Genomic DNA, 21,667 nt, shown 5'->3' on the forward strand with positions numbered 1-21,667 from the left:
TTTTTCAATTCTTTACATTTATTAAGAATGTAAAAAGAACAGCAGGGTATGTATCCTTCTTAGACATAATGAAAAATCTAAACAGGGGATGACTCTAGGCAGAATGAGTGAACAGGAGTGCTGATTTAGAATAAGTTTGCTAGAATACAAGGATGGAATAATAGCAGAAACTGAAGGGAATAACTGTGGTAAGCAGGAGAAAAGGGTTGATTTCAAATGATGAAAATTGTGAGTGGATATAAAAAAAATGGAAAATCCACTCCCCAGATTAAGAGGCCACTAGAAGCATATTCTGGATCAACACTCCTATTTTAAGAAACTTGTTGTAAAGGGGCCAAAACCAACAGGTGAATGTGGAAAGAACAGACCAAAGAGAAAAGCAGAGAAAGGGGAACATATCCCTCCTCAGTCCTTCCTCAGTGGTACAGTCTGCTCACTGATGCCCTCCTTAGTGATGATGCAGACCCGTAGGGCATCTCCGGTGTAGACATCTCTCTCTGCGGCTGAGATGAAAACATCTTTGACCAGCTGAACCGCCTTTTCCTGAGTCAGAGGAACATGCTGTACACCCTCCATGTTCTTGAAACCAATCTGTGGAAGGACGTGTTGGAAAGAGAGACAGACGTAAGCGTCCCTTTGTCCGTTGTAAGGAAACTTGGTTGGAGCACTGCATTGTCTGAATACCTGATGACTAGGGTTGGGTACCGTTCACATTTGAACTGATACTGGTAACTGGAAACTTCTCAATTTCAAAATTGTTAAAATTAGAACATTTTGTTATTTAGAACATTCTACACCTCACAAAAAATAAGAACGAGTTAGGTACCCAACCCTACTGATGACATAAACATAGTGGGATTATGGCAACAAAAGGTCAGCATGCAACGGGTAACATTTACCTGGTTGTCCAGAAGTGGCTGTAGCATGGCACTTGCCGATCCTCCGGCTTTGTAGGTGTCTCTCTGGTAGGAGCCCACTGGGTCAAAACTGTACACTGCTCCCTTGCCTACATTAGAAATATGAAAGATTACAAATAAAAACATATTACAAAGAACATAGTCAAAACTTTTAAAACTTCCAAAAAACACAAACTTAGCGTGTGATACAATGAAGCACAATATCAGGCAACATTCCCTGTCCCCTACAATCATCACATACAAGAAACATAGCTACAGCCTAAACATGCAGCTTTTTTACTCACACAATCCAGAGCATATGCATACAAAAGTGACACATTTACTTAATGTCAGCAGCATTGAAGTACATACCCTGTTCATCCAGTCCTCCGATGATGTTGTAGACGTAGTAGGGGAAGAACCTCCTGCCGTACAGGATGGTGGACAACATGGCTGCGATCGCCCCGCTGGTCATTGTCTTATTGTTCGAGTGTTTGTACATCTGAGAGAGGGGCAGGGTGTTAGTAACAATTAAGTAACCTGCGACATCCACTGGAGGTCTTTTGTAGGGGTGCAGGACGCAATTCACTTAAAGAAAAGTAACAAGGATGATGTCATTGTTAATTGTGACACTGGACATTATTAGAGATAGATATATTACTGCAAGAGATTTTTAGGACAATTCTGATTGAAAAAAGAATAATACAAATGTCATCATTAAGGACAACAAGGCACATTAGAATATCTGCCTTATGTCAACTCGGTCGTGGATGCCATTACGAACAACAGACGCTGGTGTGCAAGCAGAGGCAGGACAGTCAGCAGAATTAGATCATTTTTAAAGCCGCCTACACATGTACCACTGTTTTCCTTCGGGATGAGACTAAAGAGAGAGAAAAACCTTGCTGCACCTTTAGTCTGGCATCAATGATTTTAGTCAGAGTCAAGCAGTCGCCATGAAAACCGCTGCAGCCAATGACAGTTGTGTCTGTCCTGTGAGGGGAAGAAGAAGCACACAAAAAAACCAGCATAATCAGCATACTGAAATGTTCAATTGGTTTTCGATTCATGTGGCTATTAAGTGATTTTAGCCACAGATACCAACTGGTGCTTTGCTAAAGCTAGTCGCTGAGCACACAGCAGGAACCAACTACACTCCCCATCGTAAAAGAGTATCTGAGCAGACCTGCAGTGACTTCAGCGGTTGCACTCCAAATGTAACTGATAAAAGGTTTTTAATAAATTCACACAGAACTATGAAAGTAATAGGTAAGGGACCAGCTAAAGATTGACATGTGGGGTCTTGATACCGGCCGATCTACCCTTCATTCTTAGTGCAGTTAAGTGACGGTGCAAACTTACAGCTTGTAGCATTTTGGTGAGTCGCGGCTGTGGATTGAGTAGCCTTCACTCAGCCTGGTGTCTGAGGCTACGATGGCGAAGTCTTCCCCAGCAACAGCTAGTACGGTTCTGGGGGGGGGAACACAACACAGAGTAGTTCATTAATCTTATAAACCACCTCACCACAGAGGAAAATGGACTGTTGTCCCAGACACTTGCTAACGAAAGCTAAGCTACGGTTTCGAAACTGAAACTGTTATTAGCTAGCTAATCACTATCTTTTTCTCTATCTATTTGCATATTAAGATTAAGTGAAGAAGCTTTGTGCCCTGGACAAAGAAAGTCTGCTCTGTTCGCATACGTTTCATCAACTTCACCTTTGTTTAGTTTCACTTAGTTAGCTAACGTTGCTTAGCACAGCCCAATTGGATGTAAACGTTAGCTAGCAGGCTAGCTAACCAGACAGCGGTTGAAAATTCATACTAACCCTCCGTTGAAAGAGTATGGTGAGAACCGGTGCTCTACTGGACCAGTATAATGATAATCTCTCATCTTCCCCGGGTCTTCAAACGTATGAGAAGAAAGCATTTTTATTGCAGGAAAACAACGGTGTTGAAGATAGGTTAGTCCGGTAAACTCGCTGTATCACTGCAATATGGCAGCCTCTTCTTTTACGGTCATCACACCCGCGTGTTCAGATGTAATCTGAGCGAGAGCGCCCCGCGGAGGCTGTTCGACGCAGAGCAGGAGCCGACCCAGTGGGCGCTAGACTGGAGCGAGGCCAGGTTTAACGATTTTATTTCTGACAATTTCACTTAGAAAGGATTAGAATTAGGTCATTCTTTATTATTTGTGGGTCACTTAAAATTAAGATACCACATAATTGCACATTCCAGTTTTGCTGGACTGTATGTTATTAGACCAAAACGATCTATGGGACATGTCTTGACAATATTAATATGAATTAAATTATCTGTACAATATCTGAATGCATCAAAACTTAACGTTAAAATCACCACAAATAATTCCAAAAATACTCAATTTCCCACAAACATCCAAGGACCATTAAAGGCTCAAACACTAATAAGTCCAATAGGTAAAATGTGACAATAAAAACTAAGCAGTACACATCTACCTTTTCAGCACACTAAAGATTGTTTTGCTCTTTGGACTCAAAACTGGGATTCAATTAAACACCGTACACAATAGGTAAGAGATATTAGGAGTCTTTTAAAGTATTTTTTTATTGAAAAAAACCCTACAAATTATGACTTAATAATTCAGTGACTATGACATTAGCACCAAACATGTCTTTCTTAAACTGCTTACTGAGGGACAATACAAAATTAAAAAATCATGTAAAAAAAAAAAGAAATACAAAAATGTCTTTCAAGCTGACTGCAAAAATATCAGTTGACTAATCATAGCTGATGGGTAGTTAGTTTCAATGTAATTACAGTGAGTGGTTAAATTTTTGTATACAAATCAATAGTGGATGGTTGACATCAAAATCAATATATGTAAATTGAGACACTTTGTTTCAGTAATCAAGACTCACATAAATAGCTTCTGCAGCCATGATGTCGATCACAGCCACTGTCTAATACATTTCATCACACAGAACCACAAGCACCATGTCATCATTTAAGACAAGACTTAAATTTGATTGCTTTATACTGGCCTGCCGCATTAAATAAATGTTCATTAAAAATACAAAACCATACAAAAATGTTTTGAAAGTAACTAAATTACATCAGTGAGCTCGTTGACATTGTGACTTTTTTCCAGCAGTACAGGATCAAAAGCACCATTTGTTAGATTAAAACAAATTCCTGACTGCAGAAATGATTTTGCTGGCTGTTAGTGGTTAGCAGATCACAGGATTCAGTGCAGTACATTTGGATGGATTTGATTTACAGATTGGCTGTTAACATTATTTAGCTATTTAGCTTCTGCAAATGATTGAACAAATGACTTAATGTGCATTTGTGTCAAAATTTGGTCAACGTATCGTGGTTAATGACGCTGTTGATCATTTTTGAGCTGACTTGGACTTCTTAGGTGTTTTGGCTCCTCCCTTCTTCTTGGGTGTGGTGAAATCTTTGTCGCAAACCTCACATACCCAAAGGCCTGAGGAGACAGAGAGAATTAATGAATTTCTATAAAAGAGACAAAGACAAAACCAATTTTTTTTTAAAGCAGATACACTGTGTGTGTGTGTGTGTGTGTGTGTGTGTGTGTGTGTGTGTGTGTGTGTGTGTGTGTGTGTGTGTGTCCACTCACCAGTAGGTATAGAGTCCATGCCTACGCAGAACGTGTGGTACCCTCGGTCACATTTGTCGCAGAACATCATCTCGTCCTCATGGTGGGGCTGCTGACAAACGGTGCACGTCTTACACTCCATACACTGCCAGCAGTACGTCTGGATCACACCCACCAGCTCCTTGCTCATGTCCAAGCAGGTTGGGTGGCCTAAATTGTTCGGACACAGATTCACATGCACAGAACCAAACATGCATAAACACAGCCACACACACACACAGCCACACACACACAGCCACACACACACACACAGCCACACACACACACACAGCCACACACACACACAGCCACACACACACACAGCCACACACACACACAGCCACACACACACAGCCACACACACACAGCCACACACACACAGCCACACACACACACATACACACAGAAATAAGTACACACCGCATGAGCACAGACACACATTAGGAAGACAAAAACACAAAAGACACAAATTCAGACATAAGGTGAACAGGCCCTTCCACACACGTGAATTCACTGTCCTGTTATTTCAGAGGACTTCAACACATGAAGACACCACCATTAGAAAAGAAACATCTAGAATCTACTCACATCTATTCTAAAATAAGCTTCAAAGTATTGTCAGAAATACTTAGTAAAAAATATACAGTTATAGATACCCATTGATATTAAGCAGGACTATCTAAAAACAAACTAGTTTAATGATTATGTGACACGCATAGCTTTTGTTCTCCATGTTGTCGTTAACTGTCAGGTTTGATCCGGTCTTTAGATGAATAGCTGTACAGACATTGTTTTAATCCACAAATGACTTTGTAATCACACAGTCAGTGTTGATCATTTTAAGTGAATTATATATTACTTGATATTACACAAGCTTTTCCATCTAAATGTCAACACTCACAGCAGATAAACAAGGCAGTATAAACATTTGCGTGAAAGTATAAAACTTGCTTTGCTTATACACAATGAAATTAAGTTGCTTGTGGTACAATGGACAACTGAACATTTACTTTCACTGAGGATAAGAGATGATTCATTAAGTCAATGATAATCACTTCAATCATCTGTTAATTTGATGTACCACTGATGTTAAATGATGAATTAGAGTCAGAGGGACAACTGATTTATGGTCACGGCTTATGTTAATCATTTTATTCTAGTGATCATTTATACAAAAACAAATACACATGGCGTTAAAAGTGGCTAAATTGTGCTGATGTAAATATAAAAAACAAAATATAAAAACAGGGAACTGTGTGAACTTACCGCTGTTATCACATTGGGAGCAGTGAATGAGAGCCTCTGGCTTGCCCCTCTTGTTGGCTTCTTTACCCTTCTGGCAAATGCCACATATAGCATTGGGAATGACCTTAGGCTGCAAGGGCAGAATAATGCTATAAAAACCATGTGTATCTTTCAGTCATGGACAAAATAGTAGTTCAACAAATGTTCAATGCCTGGAGAAAAAAAAACAAAAAGAGCACTTTATCTTGTATAAAGAAGTCTTTTTCTACTTTTGGTGGCATAATACATGAATTACATTACATTGATTGGTTTAAACACTTTAAACACAAATTGCATCACTTGGCATCAAAGCTGTCATCCAACAAAGTTTGATAGTTTTAAATGTTACCAATCTAGTTACTTTTTAGTCTTTGTGGCAAGGAGCATCCCCAGGTTACTGGGCCTCAGAGCACTAAACCTAATTCTTCACAATAAACTGCAACAGTGTACAAAGTACCAGACAATTAAAACTTATCTCAGGGTGCAAATACAAGAACGGTGTATGGTGTCTAACAAGACCCTCTTGCATGCATGTGGCATCTGTACTCAACGTTAGATTTATTGTCACTGTAGCGTTGGCATAGCAGACTGACTAAGGATCTGGCAGTTGCTTTCTAAACATCATACCTTTCAGTGCAACCGGTTCAGAGAGGAAAGAACCAGAGCAGAAGATGAGGAGGATTTGGGCCATTTAAATCAGGATGTCACAAAGGTAAAACATTTAACCCTTTAAAACTAACCCCTCTACAGGAAGCCACACCATTAAAACAAGGATGATTGATCAATATTTTATATTTGGACTGCAACAGCCTTAGCTTAAACTAAAATGAACAATGTGACTCAAACGTTCGAGTTAACACAATCGGTGCAACTGAAGAGCATAAAATAATATGTATGTGCTAAGGTGAGTTTGTTTTACGGCAGTCCTTAGGATACAGTAGTATCCCCCAAATCAACCAAATCTAATCTATAAAATTAACTTTGCTTTCCTGTTATTCAGGAGGTAAACATGACTAACTAAATCCTCAAGATAGTGACACCCTTCATTAAAATCCCCTCTGACAGGAAGTGAGCAGGTTACACTTAATAGCAGTGGGAACCAAACTAAGGGTCAATAAAGGACATGGTTTGGGGATGATGAAAATCCAGGACTAGAAACAAAGCAGAGAACTAAACTAATAGACAGACAGCAGCAGGAGAGGGAAATAAGAAAAAGTTAGAGCTGGACGCAGCCCCTTGTGTACATTTTCACTATACATATGCAAATACATACACCAATATTTCTATTTTAAAATTCGACAGTTCAGCCCTCTGGCCTCGTTGCATTACTGAAATCATTAGTGGAAGGATCGCCCCAATTGCTATTGTAAACTGACTTTATACTATATAAACTTTATAACTGTAAAAATGTATTTGTGGCCACATGATATGCTTACATTACAAGCAGTGTCCAGCCAACGTTATTAGGTCCAATGAGTCTGCTTAATGCCAACACGTCTCTTCAGTGGAAACATCCACACAGAAAAATAGAACATGAGCAGTTCATGAGGTTGAATCCTGTTTTATTCTAAATTAACTGAATTTGGTCAACAAAAGAAATGCTGTATATTATGCACATAAAAAGAAAAAACTCTCAGAGAACTCACTTTCAGGCATGTTTGCTTTATATAATCTGGTAGCTTTTTGTATGGAGTCATATAGCTCTAAACATTACGTATAATTCAGACACAGAGGCATACATACTGAGACACAATTAAGTGGGAACTTTGTACTGGCTGACCACACAGATTTTAGATCAGTGGATCGTATGGTTTAAACATCATGTTTTCACTTTAATTGAGATGTCTATGATGTAAATAAGTGTTAGGGTGATGCCAACCCATTACCTGTGCCTCACAACTTCCCATTTGCCTCGGCCAAATGATGTACATTATCGAGTGAAACTGAACTCTACTCAACAAGGGCCCTCATCAATCATTCCCTAATTCAATATATCTGACATTCAACATAAAAACTTTCTGAGCTCCTTCTGAAAATCAAACCAGCACCGTACATTGTGGGTTGACCAAAAGCAATATCAAAGGAAACTCTTAAAATAAAATAAAATACTAATAGTCAGAAATAATCTGCTGCAGCTGATGTTAATGTGATTAATATATTACTGTATGCATCTGCATTACACAGTGAATATTTGTATCTCCATAATGTCTCATCTATGTATAATCTTGGAATATCCTGGAATCATTAACATGTCATGTTAACCAGAGCTACTAAATAAAGGATCATACATACTTGACCTTTGTATACTGCAATTTTTCCCCAATATAGAAATGCCTGAAAGCTATTACACATCTAGGTCTTTTTGTACTCATCACAAATTGATATAGCACAGGTACATTATGTTACTGACTAATTCTAGTGAATTCTGGCTACCAACATGCTATGTCTGAGGGATCAAAAGCATATGCAAAATGATCTGATGAATAATGGTCAAGTCAAAATTAAGTCAAACTTAAACCCACTAAAATGGGTAGCCGTTTTAAACAGACACTAGACAAGGACCATGCCCACACCACAAAGCTGAGCTGAACCTAAATGGACTTACCCAGGTCCATCATACTATTATTAGCTAATTTTATGTGTTGGAAGTTTTCCTCTGCAAGGCTGAGGATCGGAAAAATTAAAACACAAATCAACTAGCACAATGGGCTTGTAGGGAACAATAGGACTGAAATAATGCTATTTTCCCCATCTACAGTCCTTTGAACATTTAGATTAAATTCAATGCATTTATTTAAAATGAGTACCAAAGACATGCCATGACTGGGTGTTAAAGAAAGGTAAGCTGGTGTGGGGCTTGTCCAGCAGAGTCAAAAACCTAGACAGACAGCATATAGACTACTTCTAGCTCAGCTCAGCTCAGCAACAGTGTGAACAAGGTCAGCATGGCCTCATCTCTCCAAGATGACATTATAGGGACAGGTAAACCCCATGTCAAACAACTGTTTGATACTTAACAGATTAACAGTACATCACATGGTGTATAAACAAAGCATATTATCATACCAATAAACACTTAAAACATTAGGGTTAAGTGCATTCTACACTTCAGATATAAATGTTAAAATTCTCTAGTGTTAACATCAACTACGTTTTCAAAGCAACCACAAATTGTATGTGGTTTATATTTTCTATATTAGAGTAACAAAATGACTTTTCTTTTCAAAAATGAAACTAGCAGCCAACATCCAAATACTTGTCTAGGAAGTATCTTTTTTTTTTTGACAAGTGAGGACAGACAAGAGGTATATTAAAGACATTCAAAAGGAAAAACTTAAAAAAGTTCAAATTTGTCTTCGCTGAAAACCCCAAAAAGTGCAGTGAAAAAGAAACAAGTGAAGTGTTCCTTTAAAATGTTCTTATTGCTCACAGTCTGGTACGAAGAGAAAAAAAAGCCATGTGGCAATCATAAAAACAAAAACTGAAGACAGGACCCCCAGTGTTTGACTCTGTGTGTGTGTGTGTGTGTGTGTGTGTGTGTGTGTGTGTGTGTGTGTGTGTGTGTGTGTGTGTGTGTGTGTGTGTGTGTGTGTGTGTGTGTGTGTGTGTGTGTGTGTGCGTGTGTGTGCAGGTTGTCCCAGCTGAAAAGCTGACAAACTGTTGCAGCCGGAGAACAAAGTGAAGAAAGTGAGGGGTGCAGAATGGATTGAGTAAGGGAGTGGTAGCAGTAGAAAGAAGAGGAGGGGGTATAAAAGTGCTGCTGCTGTTGTTGGAGAAGAGTTCAGGTGCTTTTGTCCTCTACCTTGTACCCTGGGGTGGCTTTGTGGGAGGCAGAATGGCGCTGGCTGCCATCTTTGCCCGGCGTGGCTGTCCTGTCTTTGGCCTTGGACTTGTTGCCCAGTCTACCTCCTCCCTCCTGGCTCTCCACGTCTGATGTGTTGCCTGAAGAACTGTCCTGTAGAGAAAGAGAAGAGGAGGGAGGAAGAGTGAAGGACAAAGGGGTTAAGAGTAATGTGTAATAATGTATTTCATTATCTGAGTCAAGTTTAGTAAAAGGTAAAGGATTCTGACATGGGACCTAGAATATACCATGCAGTTGCTTGCACATCAGCATAATAAACTTCTACCACTAAGCACCTGTACCACTAATCTAGGATGGATGGTTGATCTGACACAGATAGGTTACTAGAGTAGTTGTATACAGCCTAATGTCTTACAGATGACTTGTTCTTTTTGTCACCCTTGCCATCCTCTGCGTCGTCCGAGTCTGGTTCTGAGTCCAGCGCAGGGAGCTCCGGATCCAGTGGAGGCTCAAACAGAGCTGTGTTCAATGGCAAGTATCGCAGCTCATTGGGAGAGTACCTGTCGTTCACAACACAATGATGCATTGGGGTAAAACGTTCGGCACAGCAATAAATAATGCAGGCTGAAAGCCTATCCAGAAAACACAGTTTCACTCAGGAAAAGGTAACATCATTTTGAGTTTATTATCTTAAATACATAGAGGCAAATTGTAAGCTAAGCAATTATCCAAGTGTGTAATGTACCTTTTGTAGTATTCTTGGAACTGTCCTGGTATGAGAGCCACAGGGTAAGGCCCTGTCCTTGTCAGGTCTGGAGCCAGCACCTTGAACCTGCCCTGGGGCACCTGGATAATCTGAGAAAACACACAAAAACACAATGTCGTAACACAAAGCTCTTTTTCTAAATCCCTGTAGAATCTCACTGAGTTAGCTGAAGCACCGGTTTGGACTCACATGTGTTTGAAGGTCAAAGTACGCTCTCCTCTCTTCCATACGCTCCCTGTTGAAATTGCTATTGAACTCTGCAGCTTTTTTAGCTGCCTTTTTAATGTACTCGGGGACCTTGCTGGCCTCCACCTTCTGAGGGTTCTGCTGCTGCATTTGCTACGAAAGACAACAGACAAAGACTGCACAGTAAGATACAGTACAGTAAGATATGTACATATATGGACAGGGATGTTAGGAAATAATACGATCATGATTGTTTTGTGGTTCGTATCCTATCGCCTACTGGCTTGGAAGCAGTGTTCAGTTCACAGTGTTCTAAAGGTTTAATGAGACACACAAGGATACATTTTCTAACAATCACTCCATTCACTTAGATGCCGTGAGAATAGAAAGATAAGAGACAGGCTCCTGCATTTCTTGGGTATGTATGAATAATTAATTTGTATTTTAACTATTTTACCTTCTTATTAACCTGTGCTATATTAACCCATCCCTCACGAGTGATGCAGACTATTTCATCTTTTCATTTTTGCTTGTTACTGCTTTGCATGGTTGAACAGTGCTAGAAGAAGGCTTAGGTCTATGTTGCTTGGCTGTGTTCTGATGCTTGCATTGCTTCTTATACTGGATGTGGATACCTTTTGATGTGTAGCTATGCTAATGTTTTGCTGCTTCCTGTAGCTCTGCATGGCCAACTGAGAAAGCTTATCTGTTGTTTTAGTGATCTGTATGGTGTCTTGCTGCTTCCTGCTGCTCTGGTCTAAAATCATCTGGCCAAAGGACTACAGTTGAAAATTAGCTAGCTGGCTAACACTGGCACATTTACAGAAAAGTTGATTAATGTGTGTTGTCCTTTATAAATAAAGAATAAGAATAGACAGGAGGATTGGTTCACGCAGATACATCGTCAGGCAGGAAAACAATGTTACAATTGTAACATATTTACAGCAGTGGAGGACTTTCATTAAATGCATTACTGCAAAATAAAAAAAGACACAGTAACCATCAGCCCCAGGATATTTCTTTTTTACTTGTTTGTATACTTACAGAGTACTCTTTAGCTATTCTCTGCCGCTCTCTCTCCTGCAGTATGACTGAATACTCTGAATGTTTGGTGGGATACTCCTTTATCATCAGATCTATCACCTCGTCACTCCGCAGAGCTGTCAGACCTGGAAACAAACAAAAGACACACTCTGTGCACACTTGGACTGCATCAAGCACTCTGATGACTTGCAAGGAAAACATTATTTACAGAGTAAATCTCATAAACAAGGCACCAGGATATTTGCTCTCTAAATGCACTGTATTAAGAGAATGTTAGGATTTCAACAAAGTGAAACAATTCTCTCTGGTCTGAGAGTGTCAGGTGTGGCTCCTACCCAGAGTGCACTGTGTTTCAGTAATGACGTTCTGTTCACGCAGATAAAGCTTCTCTTTGTGGGACAAGTCTCTTCTCTCCATATCTACAGAGTGACAAAGCAACAACATCACTGGTTGAGGAACAGCTTCCTTCTTCATTCAGGTCAGAACATATGTAAAGAAGTGTCATTACAGCTGTATGACAGCAGACAAACAACTAAGCACAGCTACTAGTCAATGCCTATAGTTGTATTTTTACTGCATTATTCCAGTAATAATACTTGTAAATGAACAAGTACTAGCAAATAAATAGTATTATAGTATAGAATCAATAATATTTTTAAGAAAAAGAGCACCACTTTATCCTTGAACACTTTACCTTTAAGGTACAGTACTGTTTTATATTTTTACTTACCAGGGTACTTCCTTTTGAATGAGGTGACTCCCAGATACTCGCTGACCTGCTCCTGCAGCATATAATACTCTCCTGTGTCATCTGGAGGCCACTTGTACTCTGTCAGGTTCTCTGCTGGGAAATATGTCGGGCTGGAAGGGGATTGGAGGGACAACAGGAGATGAGGTTTAAAACTCTTAAAAAAAAAAAAAACATTGCTTAACAAGCATGGAGAATATAAAAGGGAGATGGGAGAGACTAACAGGTTCCCAGCTAGGATGGCAAATTCAACCAAAAATCACACTGTAGATAATGTGGAAATTGTATTTTAAAATAAAGTATGTAGAGGGGGAACACATGAAACTGAAGAGGGATACAGTTATGTATTTCAGTTGGATCACATATGTGTATACAGTACATTATACATCATCAAATATATTAAACTATAATCAAAACCTTGTCAGCCCTTAATTTATCAAGACTGCCTAAACAAATCCTGGCAATGCTAATTCGTTGCTCCATGCCAAGTATCAAGCCAACCTACCCAAGGTCTTGAATGAAGGTGTCGCAACTTCGAGAGCTGTCCCCTGAACCCATTCTCCTTCTCTTGGGAGGCTGGCTGCCATCATTGGACTCTTCTTCTATAACATCCTCCTACAGAGGAAAATAAAAACACAGTTTATGACTTTAACAATTACATAATGTGATGATGTTGGCAAATTCCACATAGCATGCCTGTATTTACTCACATAAATACCTACTGCTCTTTAGGGGGCACTTCGTATTTAGCTATGTAATTTGTGGTTCAACATTACCACAGGTATAGAAATCACTTTGTTTTTCATTTGGGCAACTGGGTTCACATGGAGTTTATTAATAAACCCAGAATAATGTTAATGTCGCTCCTTCTGATTTAAGCAGACACAGATTTATTTCTTCAAAAAAATCTGGCTTGTGTCTCTTAAAAATTCTCTATCATTTGGACCTATAACCCATCCAAGCACAGCCCTTGATTCCTAAATAATTATCACCCAACCAATTGACATACTGTACAGTTGGTGGAGTTTGTCACATTTGCACACTACTCTAAGTGTGTACATTTTTAACCTGAGCATCACTTCTGTCATCATAATGGCATCATTCCTAAAACCACAGTGTGCATTTAAAGTCTAGTTACCTTATACTTCGTCTGCGAGGAGGAAAGGGGGAAAAAAAAAACTCTAAAAATTACTAGAAGATATCTAGTCTACATTAATGTGTTCACTTTTGGAGATTTAACGTTAGGTGCTGTCTAGTGTGGTCCTTTTACAGCAGAATGAGGGGATATCTGTCTTTCCACAAAGAGACATTTATTGCGCACAAACACCTTGTAATTCAGTGAGAAAGGACCACAAGATGACAGCGGTGTCAAAGAAAAGCACGAGTAATGCATGTAACGTTAGAGTTGGCAAAGTGATACCAGAGGCGCATAGACGGGCTGGCGTTATCGCTGTCATACCACTCATAACAATAGAATTTGACGTTATAATTCTTATATGCACATAAATCATATAAACACATGTTTTGTGGCACGACACAGAATATATAAACCATCACTAACATTCAGCACACACTTGAAAACAAAGGGATGATGCTAACGTCGCCATCAGTTGTCATTCATGGACGCAGGTAGCCGTTGGATAGCTAGCTAGCCGTTAGCTGAGCAAGCAAGAGTGCAGAGCTCCGCGAACAGAGCTAACGTTTATTATTCGTGTTGTTCGTGCGGAATATAAATGTCACCTTTATCGATTGTGCTCCAGGAGTAGCGGGGTTGCTGTCGCAGGGCGGTCTGACGGGAAGCACAGCAGCCATATTTCTCTAAATAAAGCCTGCAGCTAGGCTAGCCTACTAGCCACTTCTTCGTTTTCTTCTTCTTGTACAGTTTTGTGGCAGCCAGGCAGTTGGCAAACATTAAGGTGCGAAACCGTCCGCCACCTTCTGGGCTAGGGGGTAGGTTGTGAATGGACTATTTTCTCGCTTCATCTTAACTGGGATTGGTTTTTCAATTATTTACACAATAATTATATTATTTGGTAATTTAAATATTATGTTAGCTAAGGCTATGAATGATCTTCAAAAAGTCTGTCTCAAAAGCCTCTAACATTGTTACGGTAACGATATCTGGCTAAACAGCACCGCCCTACGGCAGTCTTAAGCCATTACAATGCTCGGCCCGTTTGGATTGCTTTTATTTTGAAAAAACAACAAGCCACGTACGGGAAGTTGGAGGGGAAAGCATCAGCAGGACTATTTTTCACTACTTAGCTAGCTATCCATATCCAACTTCTATTTCTCCTTTCCTTCCTTTTTGCTGTCAAAACTCCACACAGGCGATGTCTGAGTCATACGGTAAGGAGGCTGTTTTGACAAGTAGCCACCGTTAGCATCTTCACGTAGCTATGCACAGAGATAGGATGAGGCAGGTGTGCCGAGGGAGCCTTTTTCTCATCGTAAACAGAGATAGCTGACTGGCTAACCGAAGGTTGCTGGCCTTAAAAATGCCATGTCAGCGTACACAATGGCACAGAGGTTATACAGTGTATTTTACTGTGGCTGTGCGAGAGAAATGTATTGAGGTTGTGAGGTTACAAAACCCCCACAGAGGTTAGCGGAATTGACAGGAAGCTGACGCCAGGGGGGACAGGGCTAGGGTGATGGAGCTGGTATGAAGACTTGACTGAGCTGTATATCATGTACAATAGACACAATACAAGGATTGTATGGGATACCTATTTAGGTGACAACTATGTTTGTGAGGGATTGATGTCCTAGCTTCACCATTTTACATTAGGATGATCAGGATTTTGAAGTGGAGCTGGGATACTACTGTGACGTTACATATCGACTGCTGGTATATGTGTAAAGCATAGCTGTGTTCTGTAAATCCCAAAGTTATATACCACTATGCTGTATTCTGTTCCTGTGTGTATGCAATACTGATATCAATATTTAAGAGGTATCAAATCATGATTGTTTGCTGCTATTTGTAATTCAACACAAACTCATACAATTAAATATAATTATTAAAGCATTGTGACTAAGATATGTACTGAGCAGAACATTTTACAGTTACAAATAACTGGCAATTCCTCTCTTAGACAAACTATATGATGGTGACACTGTTTCTAAATGATCACAAACATATATTTGACATTTCTGTCCTGCAACTTCTTAAGATATCAAATGGCATATATTATGTTGATACCAATATAACTTTGATGAGCTAATATTGTACGATAATATTGGCACAGCTTTGGCTCAAGTTATGACAATCATGCTTGCTTGGTTGGTATGCACCACTATTTCTGTGTTTTCTTACATCAGATTTCCTGTTTAAATTCCTGGTGATTGGAAATGCTGGAACGGGCAAATCCTGTCTGCTGCACCAGTTCATAGAGAAGAGATGTAAGTCATAAATATTCAACACACTGTTCATTGTTTACTGTTAACAGACAGTTGCTCTGACCTCTAATGAACAGCAATGTAGTTGTAATGAGAAATCAACACATATTAGCATGTGAAAATTGGATCAGCTTTTTTAAATGTAGGTCAGAGAAAGTCCAGATGATTGTAGTCTTTGTCTTGTACAGTGCATTTTCTTCACTGAAAAGATACAATATAGACCATCACTATGTGTTGCAATTATCTAATTATGAACCCCTTTTTTATTTTGTTTTCCAGTTAAGGATGAATCCAACCACACGATTGGAGTGGAGTTTGGCTCCAAGATCATCAATGTTGTCAATAAAATGGTCAAACTGCAGATTTGGGACACTGCAGGACAAGAAAGGTTCAGGTAGGGAAAAATCCCAAAATAACTGTCTACGGTTAAGGGCAAATGTAATCCCCTCACCCTCTTTCTCAACACATTTTAGACCCTGTGCTCATATGTCATTTATTTCTACCACATGCGTAGTGTTAAAATCTAAGTCTGATTTTTCAATAGTTTGTATGCACAACATAAGTAAACAGTAGTAGCAAGTAGGGCTGGGCAATATGGAGAAAATCAAATATCACAATATTCTTGACCAAATACCTCTATCGATATTGCAGCGATATTCTAGGGTTGACAATTGGTGCTTTAACAAAATATCTTCACACTTAGATTTTTGATAAATAATCATCAGTAATGTGGATATAATGACTAAGTATGTAAAGGCAAATAATAGAACAGCTATAACAGTCTGGTAAGTTCTGAAAATGACATCACTTTACTGTAAGGCAGCCTTTAAAACCAGTAAAAGACATCATTTATGTCATATCACGATATTACGATATCCAAAATCTAAGACGATATCTAGTCTCATATCCCGATATCGATATAATATCGATACATTGCCCAGCCCTAGTAGCAAGATGGCAGATCGCATTGATTTCCTGTGAGGTTTTGTGCTGTTATTACCGATGTTCGTTTTTATCCCAAAAGCAAGGGTGGACTAACTATTAACAAGACCTCTGCACGCTCTTTTTTTCAACAAATTTTTAATCTGTGTGTGTGTGTGTGTGTGTGTGTGTGTGTGTGTGTGTGTGTGTGTGTGTGTGTGTGTGTGTGTGTGTGTGTGTGTGTGTGTGTGTGTGTGTGTGTGTGTGTGTGTGTGTGTGTCAGGTCTGTGACCAGGAGTTACTACAGAGGAGCTGCAGGAGCTCTGCTGGTCTATGATATCACCAGGTAAATCAGCCAGTCACAAAACAAGATTTCAATTTGCCTCGGTGTCAAGTCCCCTCTTATAAAAAAAAAAAAAAATATGTAACCTGTCTGTCTCTGTACACTGCAGTCGAGAGACATACAACGCTCTGACCACGTGGCTGAGTGATGCCAGGATGCTGGCCAGTCAGAACATCGTCATCATTCTATGTGGAAACAAGAAGGACCTGGACGCAGACAGAGAGGTCACGTTCCTGGAGGCTTCACGCTTCGCTCAGGAGAATGGTAGGCTCAACAGTTTGTCATATAGTGGGATGCTTTGATAGTTCTACTCATAACCTCTAATAATAGTTGGGGAATGTATCTCTCATTAGAACAGAGCTCCAGGCATTGACCTATTATTGTTAGAGGAAGGGCTTTTTTGGCATGTCATTAACACCACAATTTTTTTGAAATGATAGCATTTACTTGGGTTCCGAAAAGAAGTATGCTGCTCAAAGTAAATGTATTGTTAAGACTTCAAAGGGCTAAAATAAGGTGTGTGTGTGTGTGTGTGTGTGTGTGTGTGTGTGTGTGTGTGTGTGTGTGTGTGTGTGTGTGTGTGTGTGTGTGTGTGTGTGTGTGTGTGTGTGTGTGTGTGTGTGTGTGTGTGTGTGTGTGTGTGTGTGTGTGTGTGTGTGTCAGAGCTGATGTTCCTGGAGACAAGTGCTCTAACTGGGGAGAACGTTGAAGAGGCCTTTGTCCAGTGCGCTCGGAAAATTCTCAACAAGATAGAGTCAGGTAGGAACTGCGACCCTCTCCTATAACCCTAACCCCCAACTCTAAATCACTTCTTGTCCTGACAGGATCAACAAGGAAGGCTTAGGTAAGACTCCAGACCCAGCACTGTCGCAGGTCTCATGGAGAATTGTCATAGTTAAAGTCAGAAACAACTTAACTTAATTATTAAAAAACAATTAAATACTCAATTTAAAATACTCCACAGATCCCACATAATGCTATTTATACTTGATAAAATGAATAACCAGACCTCTCCTCTTTGTATTAAACGTAAGAGAGACTTTGGGACAACATTTCTGGGAGTGTCCTGGATCTCAAAGTGTTGGGAGTAACATAGCACAGGAATTGGGTAAGAAATATCCAGGGCAGGCCTCTTCATATTTGGTGGTGTAAAAGGTGCGTAAAAGGTGACAGCGGGAATATGGCAGTGGATATGCAAAATTTAAAATGTATTAATGCTAAAAATCAATAAAAAAAATGCCATGTTTTCATAGTTGGTGGAGATCCCAACATGAAGCCCACTCTCTCACATCTTCTCTCTTATTTTCAGGTGAGCTGGATCCAGAGAGGATGGGTTCAGGTATCCAGTATGGCGACGCTGCGTTACGACAGCTCCGTTCTCCTCGTCGTGCTCAGGCGCAGGGCACCCAGGAGTGTGGCTGCTAGTGGACGCACCCAGTAACATACAGTACACAGACAAGGTGAAAGGGCCAGTGGGTTTGTACTGTGTGTGCATCATCATGTGCAATTATATTTTTACTGTTTTAGACATAAAGACATAAATCTTCACACATATAAAAAGGGCTGAATAATTTCCTAAAACAGCGGGCACTGTAGTTTTTAGGAAACGTTACTCAAACAGGAGTAAATAGTGTAGTTTTGGGGGACTATTTTCAGCCACGGATTTTGGATGTTAGTGTGTATTTCCGCCAGCAGGATGAATGTGGGATTGACTCAAGGTAAACTACAATGCCCGTTTTCATCATTATGAAGATTTCTGACACCCAGTGCAACGCTGTGGCTTACTGGTGTGCTTTAATAGCTTTTGAACAACAATGGAAGTCTACGGAGAGAGCAATAATCTGCAGTATATCAGGCCTTGGTTACACTTGTGATACTTGTTAGTTGGATCAATTCATTGTTATTTCTGGTCTTTTTTACGGGATTTATTGACAATAAAAATATAGAACATCACCAGAATTACTCTTTAATGAAGTTGACTTCACTTACATGATATTGGTTCAGCCTGCCTTTTGCTTGCAAACCGGAAGTAGGTCATGCCTCTGCAATTCTTCCCCCAGTAATGATAAGAGTTGTGAGTTGGTTATTGGGTCAATACGTCCAAATTGTTGATACGCCTCTGCTCATTCCCCAAACATGGCTGCTTACAGCTATGTTATAATGTTTTATGTCTCTCTTTGTGTGTGTTTCAGGCGGGTTTGTGAAGACCAGGAGAAGAACAGTCGCGGGGGACCCAGGGTTCAGGTTGCTATGCTGGTGACTCCTCTCTGACCTTTGACCTTTCGCACGGAAAACCTTCGGAACCTTTTGAACCTTTGTTGTCATGACTGCACCTGCAGAGAGCTCAAAAGACCTCCCAGCCACGCCCCCACTCAGACCTCTCTGACCATCTCCAAGGTAACCAGAGACCGCCCACCCTGCAACATTCTGCTCCACTATTGGACCAAACCTTCCCCAGCCCTCCAATCAGTATGTGAATTACTGACATGTATGTAACTTCCCTCTCCTACCTTTCTACTTATCTGCCCTCATACCAGCTTACCTCGCAACTTAGTACATTTTAGTTTTCTCTACACATCTCTATATATCCTCTACCCCCCCCCCCCACAGTAGTTCTCCACCCACCTGCTCTGATTGCCTGTTAACTTCCTGCTCACCTGTTTTAACCTGTTTCACACCACTAACAGGCTACCGACTACGCATGCATTTTGCACTCCATGTATACCTTCTTACACACGTTCTCTCCCAGTAAAGTGCCCCAGGCAATGTAGCTACCAAATTCCTACCTATCCAACCCGGTGTTTACGTCTCATCATTCTGTCTGTTGCCTTCTTACACATCTGCTTACCTGTCTACCTACCTGCCTGTCTCTTTACACAGCTCTCTGCCTCTCTGAATCTCCCTACAGCAGTGTTTCTGTACATAGACTGCCGCATGTTTTCTCAAACAGAATATCAGAGTAACTGAGAACATTATGAAGAGATATATGTATATTAAAGTAGATATCAGCATCTGTTTCATGCGCCACTGTATTATTATCATGTTAAGCTACAATACACTGGCAACTTGTAAGCAATATAGAAGGGGAGTACTGTTTGCAGCAGTTATGTTAATTTCTAAATGGGACAAGCTGATATGGAGTACATTATAGACTAACAAGTTTCTGTGGGAAAATGCTGTTTAATTAATGTTCAAGCTTATAGATTGAAAAAGAAAAAGAAATATTTAGAGCATACATTTGGCTTCCTTTTATGGTTAATTTAAATAATTTGGAGTTTGAAAGTTGCATGTCAACTTTTAATTTACAATGGCACGTTCAGCATTCAACATTCAGTTAAATGAATCCTGAATCCAAAGGATTCCAGTTGTGACTGATCCCTCTCATTTGTAAATGATGCCTGTTTACATGAATACCTCACTGACTTCTGCCAGCTGTGGGGTAATACTAACTTAATGCATTTCAAGTTTTAGAAATGGTATGAAACTATCTGATGTGTGTTTGAGTTTGGTCTCCAAAGATACTTTTATGTTCAGTTCAGCCACATGAAGCTCTCGACAAAAAAAAACACTACAACTTGGGAATTTTTCAAATATTTAGATTTAAAGGTGTGTTTTACATATTCAAGCATCATGTTGCAACATGTTTGTTTTTTACATTTTTGCCCCTTGACAATTATGCATCCAACTTTGTAATCAAGCACACTTCAAACTTCATATTAGAGTTCATCTGAAAGTGGCTTTGGCTGCTTCACGTCAGGCTGCCGTCTTGTGTTTATGTCATCAAGTCCTTTATTTATGGACGTTTGTTTTTCTCTTGTCATTATGAATATCATGGATTTTTAATTTATTGTGTATGATAAAAGCCTATGTTTTTAAAATAAAAAAAGAATTCAACAAATATAGCATTGTCTTTCAAAAACAGTTTTTGTAAATTGATGTCTTTCTTCAAAGAGATTTAATTTCTTAAAGTTTTCTGAATAATACGTGTCGTAATTTATTAAAAGCTTTGCACTAGGGGTGGGAATCACCAGAGGCCTCACGATACCATATCACAATACTAATGTCACGATACGATACTGCGATTTTAAAGATATTGCAATATTCTGCGCTATATTACAATTTACCTTTTTTTTCAACTCCAATTTTTTCCCAATTTCAAATGATGTCCCCAAAAGGAAACTTTGTCCATATCCGTTTTATCTAAAAAGATAAATTTCTCTGTTTGTTCATCTCATTTCAGTTTTATCGTCGCAAAATGGGATTGTCAAGCAGACAAACTGACACATACAGTATATAATAATAGATTGATACTTGGCGTCTGTGTATCGATACAGTATTCCCACGGAAAATATCACGATACTATGCTGTATTGATTTTTCCCCCCACCCCTACTTTGCACCACAATATTTAACCTCAACAGTATTTTGTAATTGTTACACCCCTTATGTCATCAGTAAATTAGGTCAATTAAATTGAATTAAATTTGATATGTGAGGAACAGCAGAAGCGTTTTCACTTAAACCAGACTTCACTGTAGAGTTTGTCAACAGTTGAGACTACAGTACCTCTACTGCCTTATAATAATAATTTATACTCTTTATTATTGGTCATAACCTTTTTCCTATTCATTATT

The 21,667-nt window shown here is 39.6% G+C and overlaps 3 protein-coding genes across 3 annotated transcripts; 1 reads left to right on the plus strand and 2 right to left on the minus strand.

The window, feature by feature from the left end:
- On the minus strand, positions 1-2,929 carry psmb1 (proteasome 20S subunit beta 1). Its single transcript, XM_039794794.1, has 6 exons — positions 2,725-2,929; positions 2,259-2,366; positions 1,808-1,889; positions 1,269-1,398; positions 900-1,006; positions 1-591 (listed from the first exon to the last, which is right to left on the minus strand). Exons 1-6 carry the CDS (start codon positions 2,823-2,825, stop codon positions 406-408), a joined length of 714 nt encoding a protein of 237 aa, XP_039650728.1. The 5' UTR covers positions 2,826-2,929; the 3' UTR covers positions 1-405.
- A 533-nt stretch (positions 2,930-3,462) lies between these two features.
- phf10 (PHD finger protein 10) lies at positions 3,463-14,315 on the minus strand. The gene is made up of 12 exons (XM_039794795.1): positions 14,109-14,315; positions 12,874-12,983; positions 12,351-12,481; positions 11,956-12,039; positions 11,621-11,745; positions 10,580-10,729; positions 10,370-10,479; positions 10,040-10,184; positions 9,625-9,777; positions 5,805-5,913; positions 4,521-4,709; positions 3,463-4,367 (listed from the first exon to the last, which is right to left on the minus strand). Exons 1-12 carry the CDS (start codon positions 14,178-14,180, stop codon positions 4,270-4,272), a joined length of 1,476 nt encoding a protein of 491 aa, XP_039650729.1. The 5' UTR covers positions 14,181-14,315; the 3' UTR covers positions 3,463-4,269.
- Positions 14,316-14,549: 234 nt separating this feature from the next.
- On the plus strand, positions 14,550-20,049 carry rab4a (RAB4a, member RAS oncogene family). Its single transcript, XM_039794796.1, has 8 exons — positions 14,550-14,717; positions 15,693-15,773; positions 16,050-16,164; positions 16,975-17,037; positions 17,144-17,298; positions 17,698-17,793; positions 18,344-18,494; positions 19,227-20,049. The coding sequence occupies exons 1-7, from the start codon at positions 14,702-14,704 to the stop codon at positions 18,457-18,459; spliced, it is 642 nt and encodes a 213-aa protein (XP_039650730.1). The 5' UTR covers positions 14,550-14,701; the 3' UTR covers positions 18,460-18,494; positions 19,227-20,049.
- The last annotated feature ends 1,618 nt before the right edge of the window (positions 20,050-21,667 follow it).

The sequence above is a fragment of the Perca fluviatilis genome, chromosome 3 (assembly GCF_010015445.1).
Source record: "Perca fluviatilis chromosome 3, GENO_Pfluv_1.0, whole genome shotgun sequence".
Classification (NCBI taxonomy): domain Eukaryota; kingdom Metazoa; phylum Chordata; class Actinopteri; order Perciformes; family Percidae; genus Perca; species Perca fluviatilis.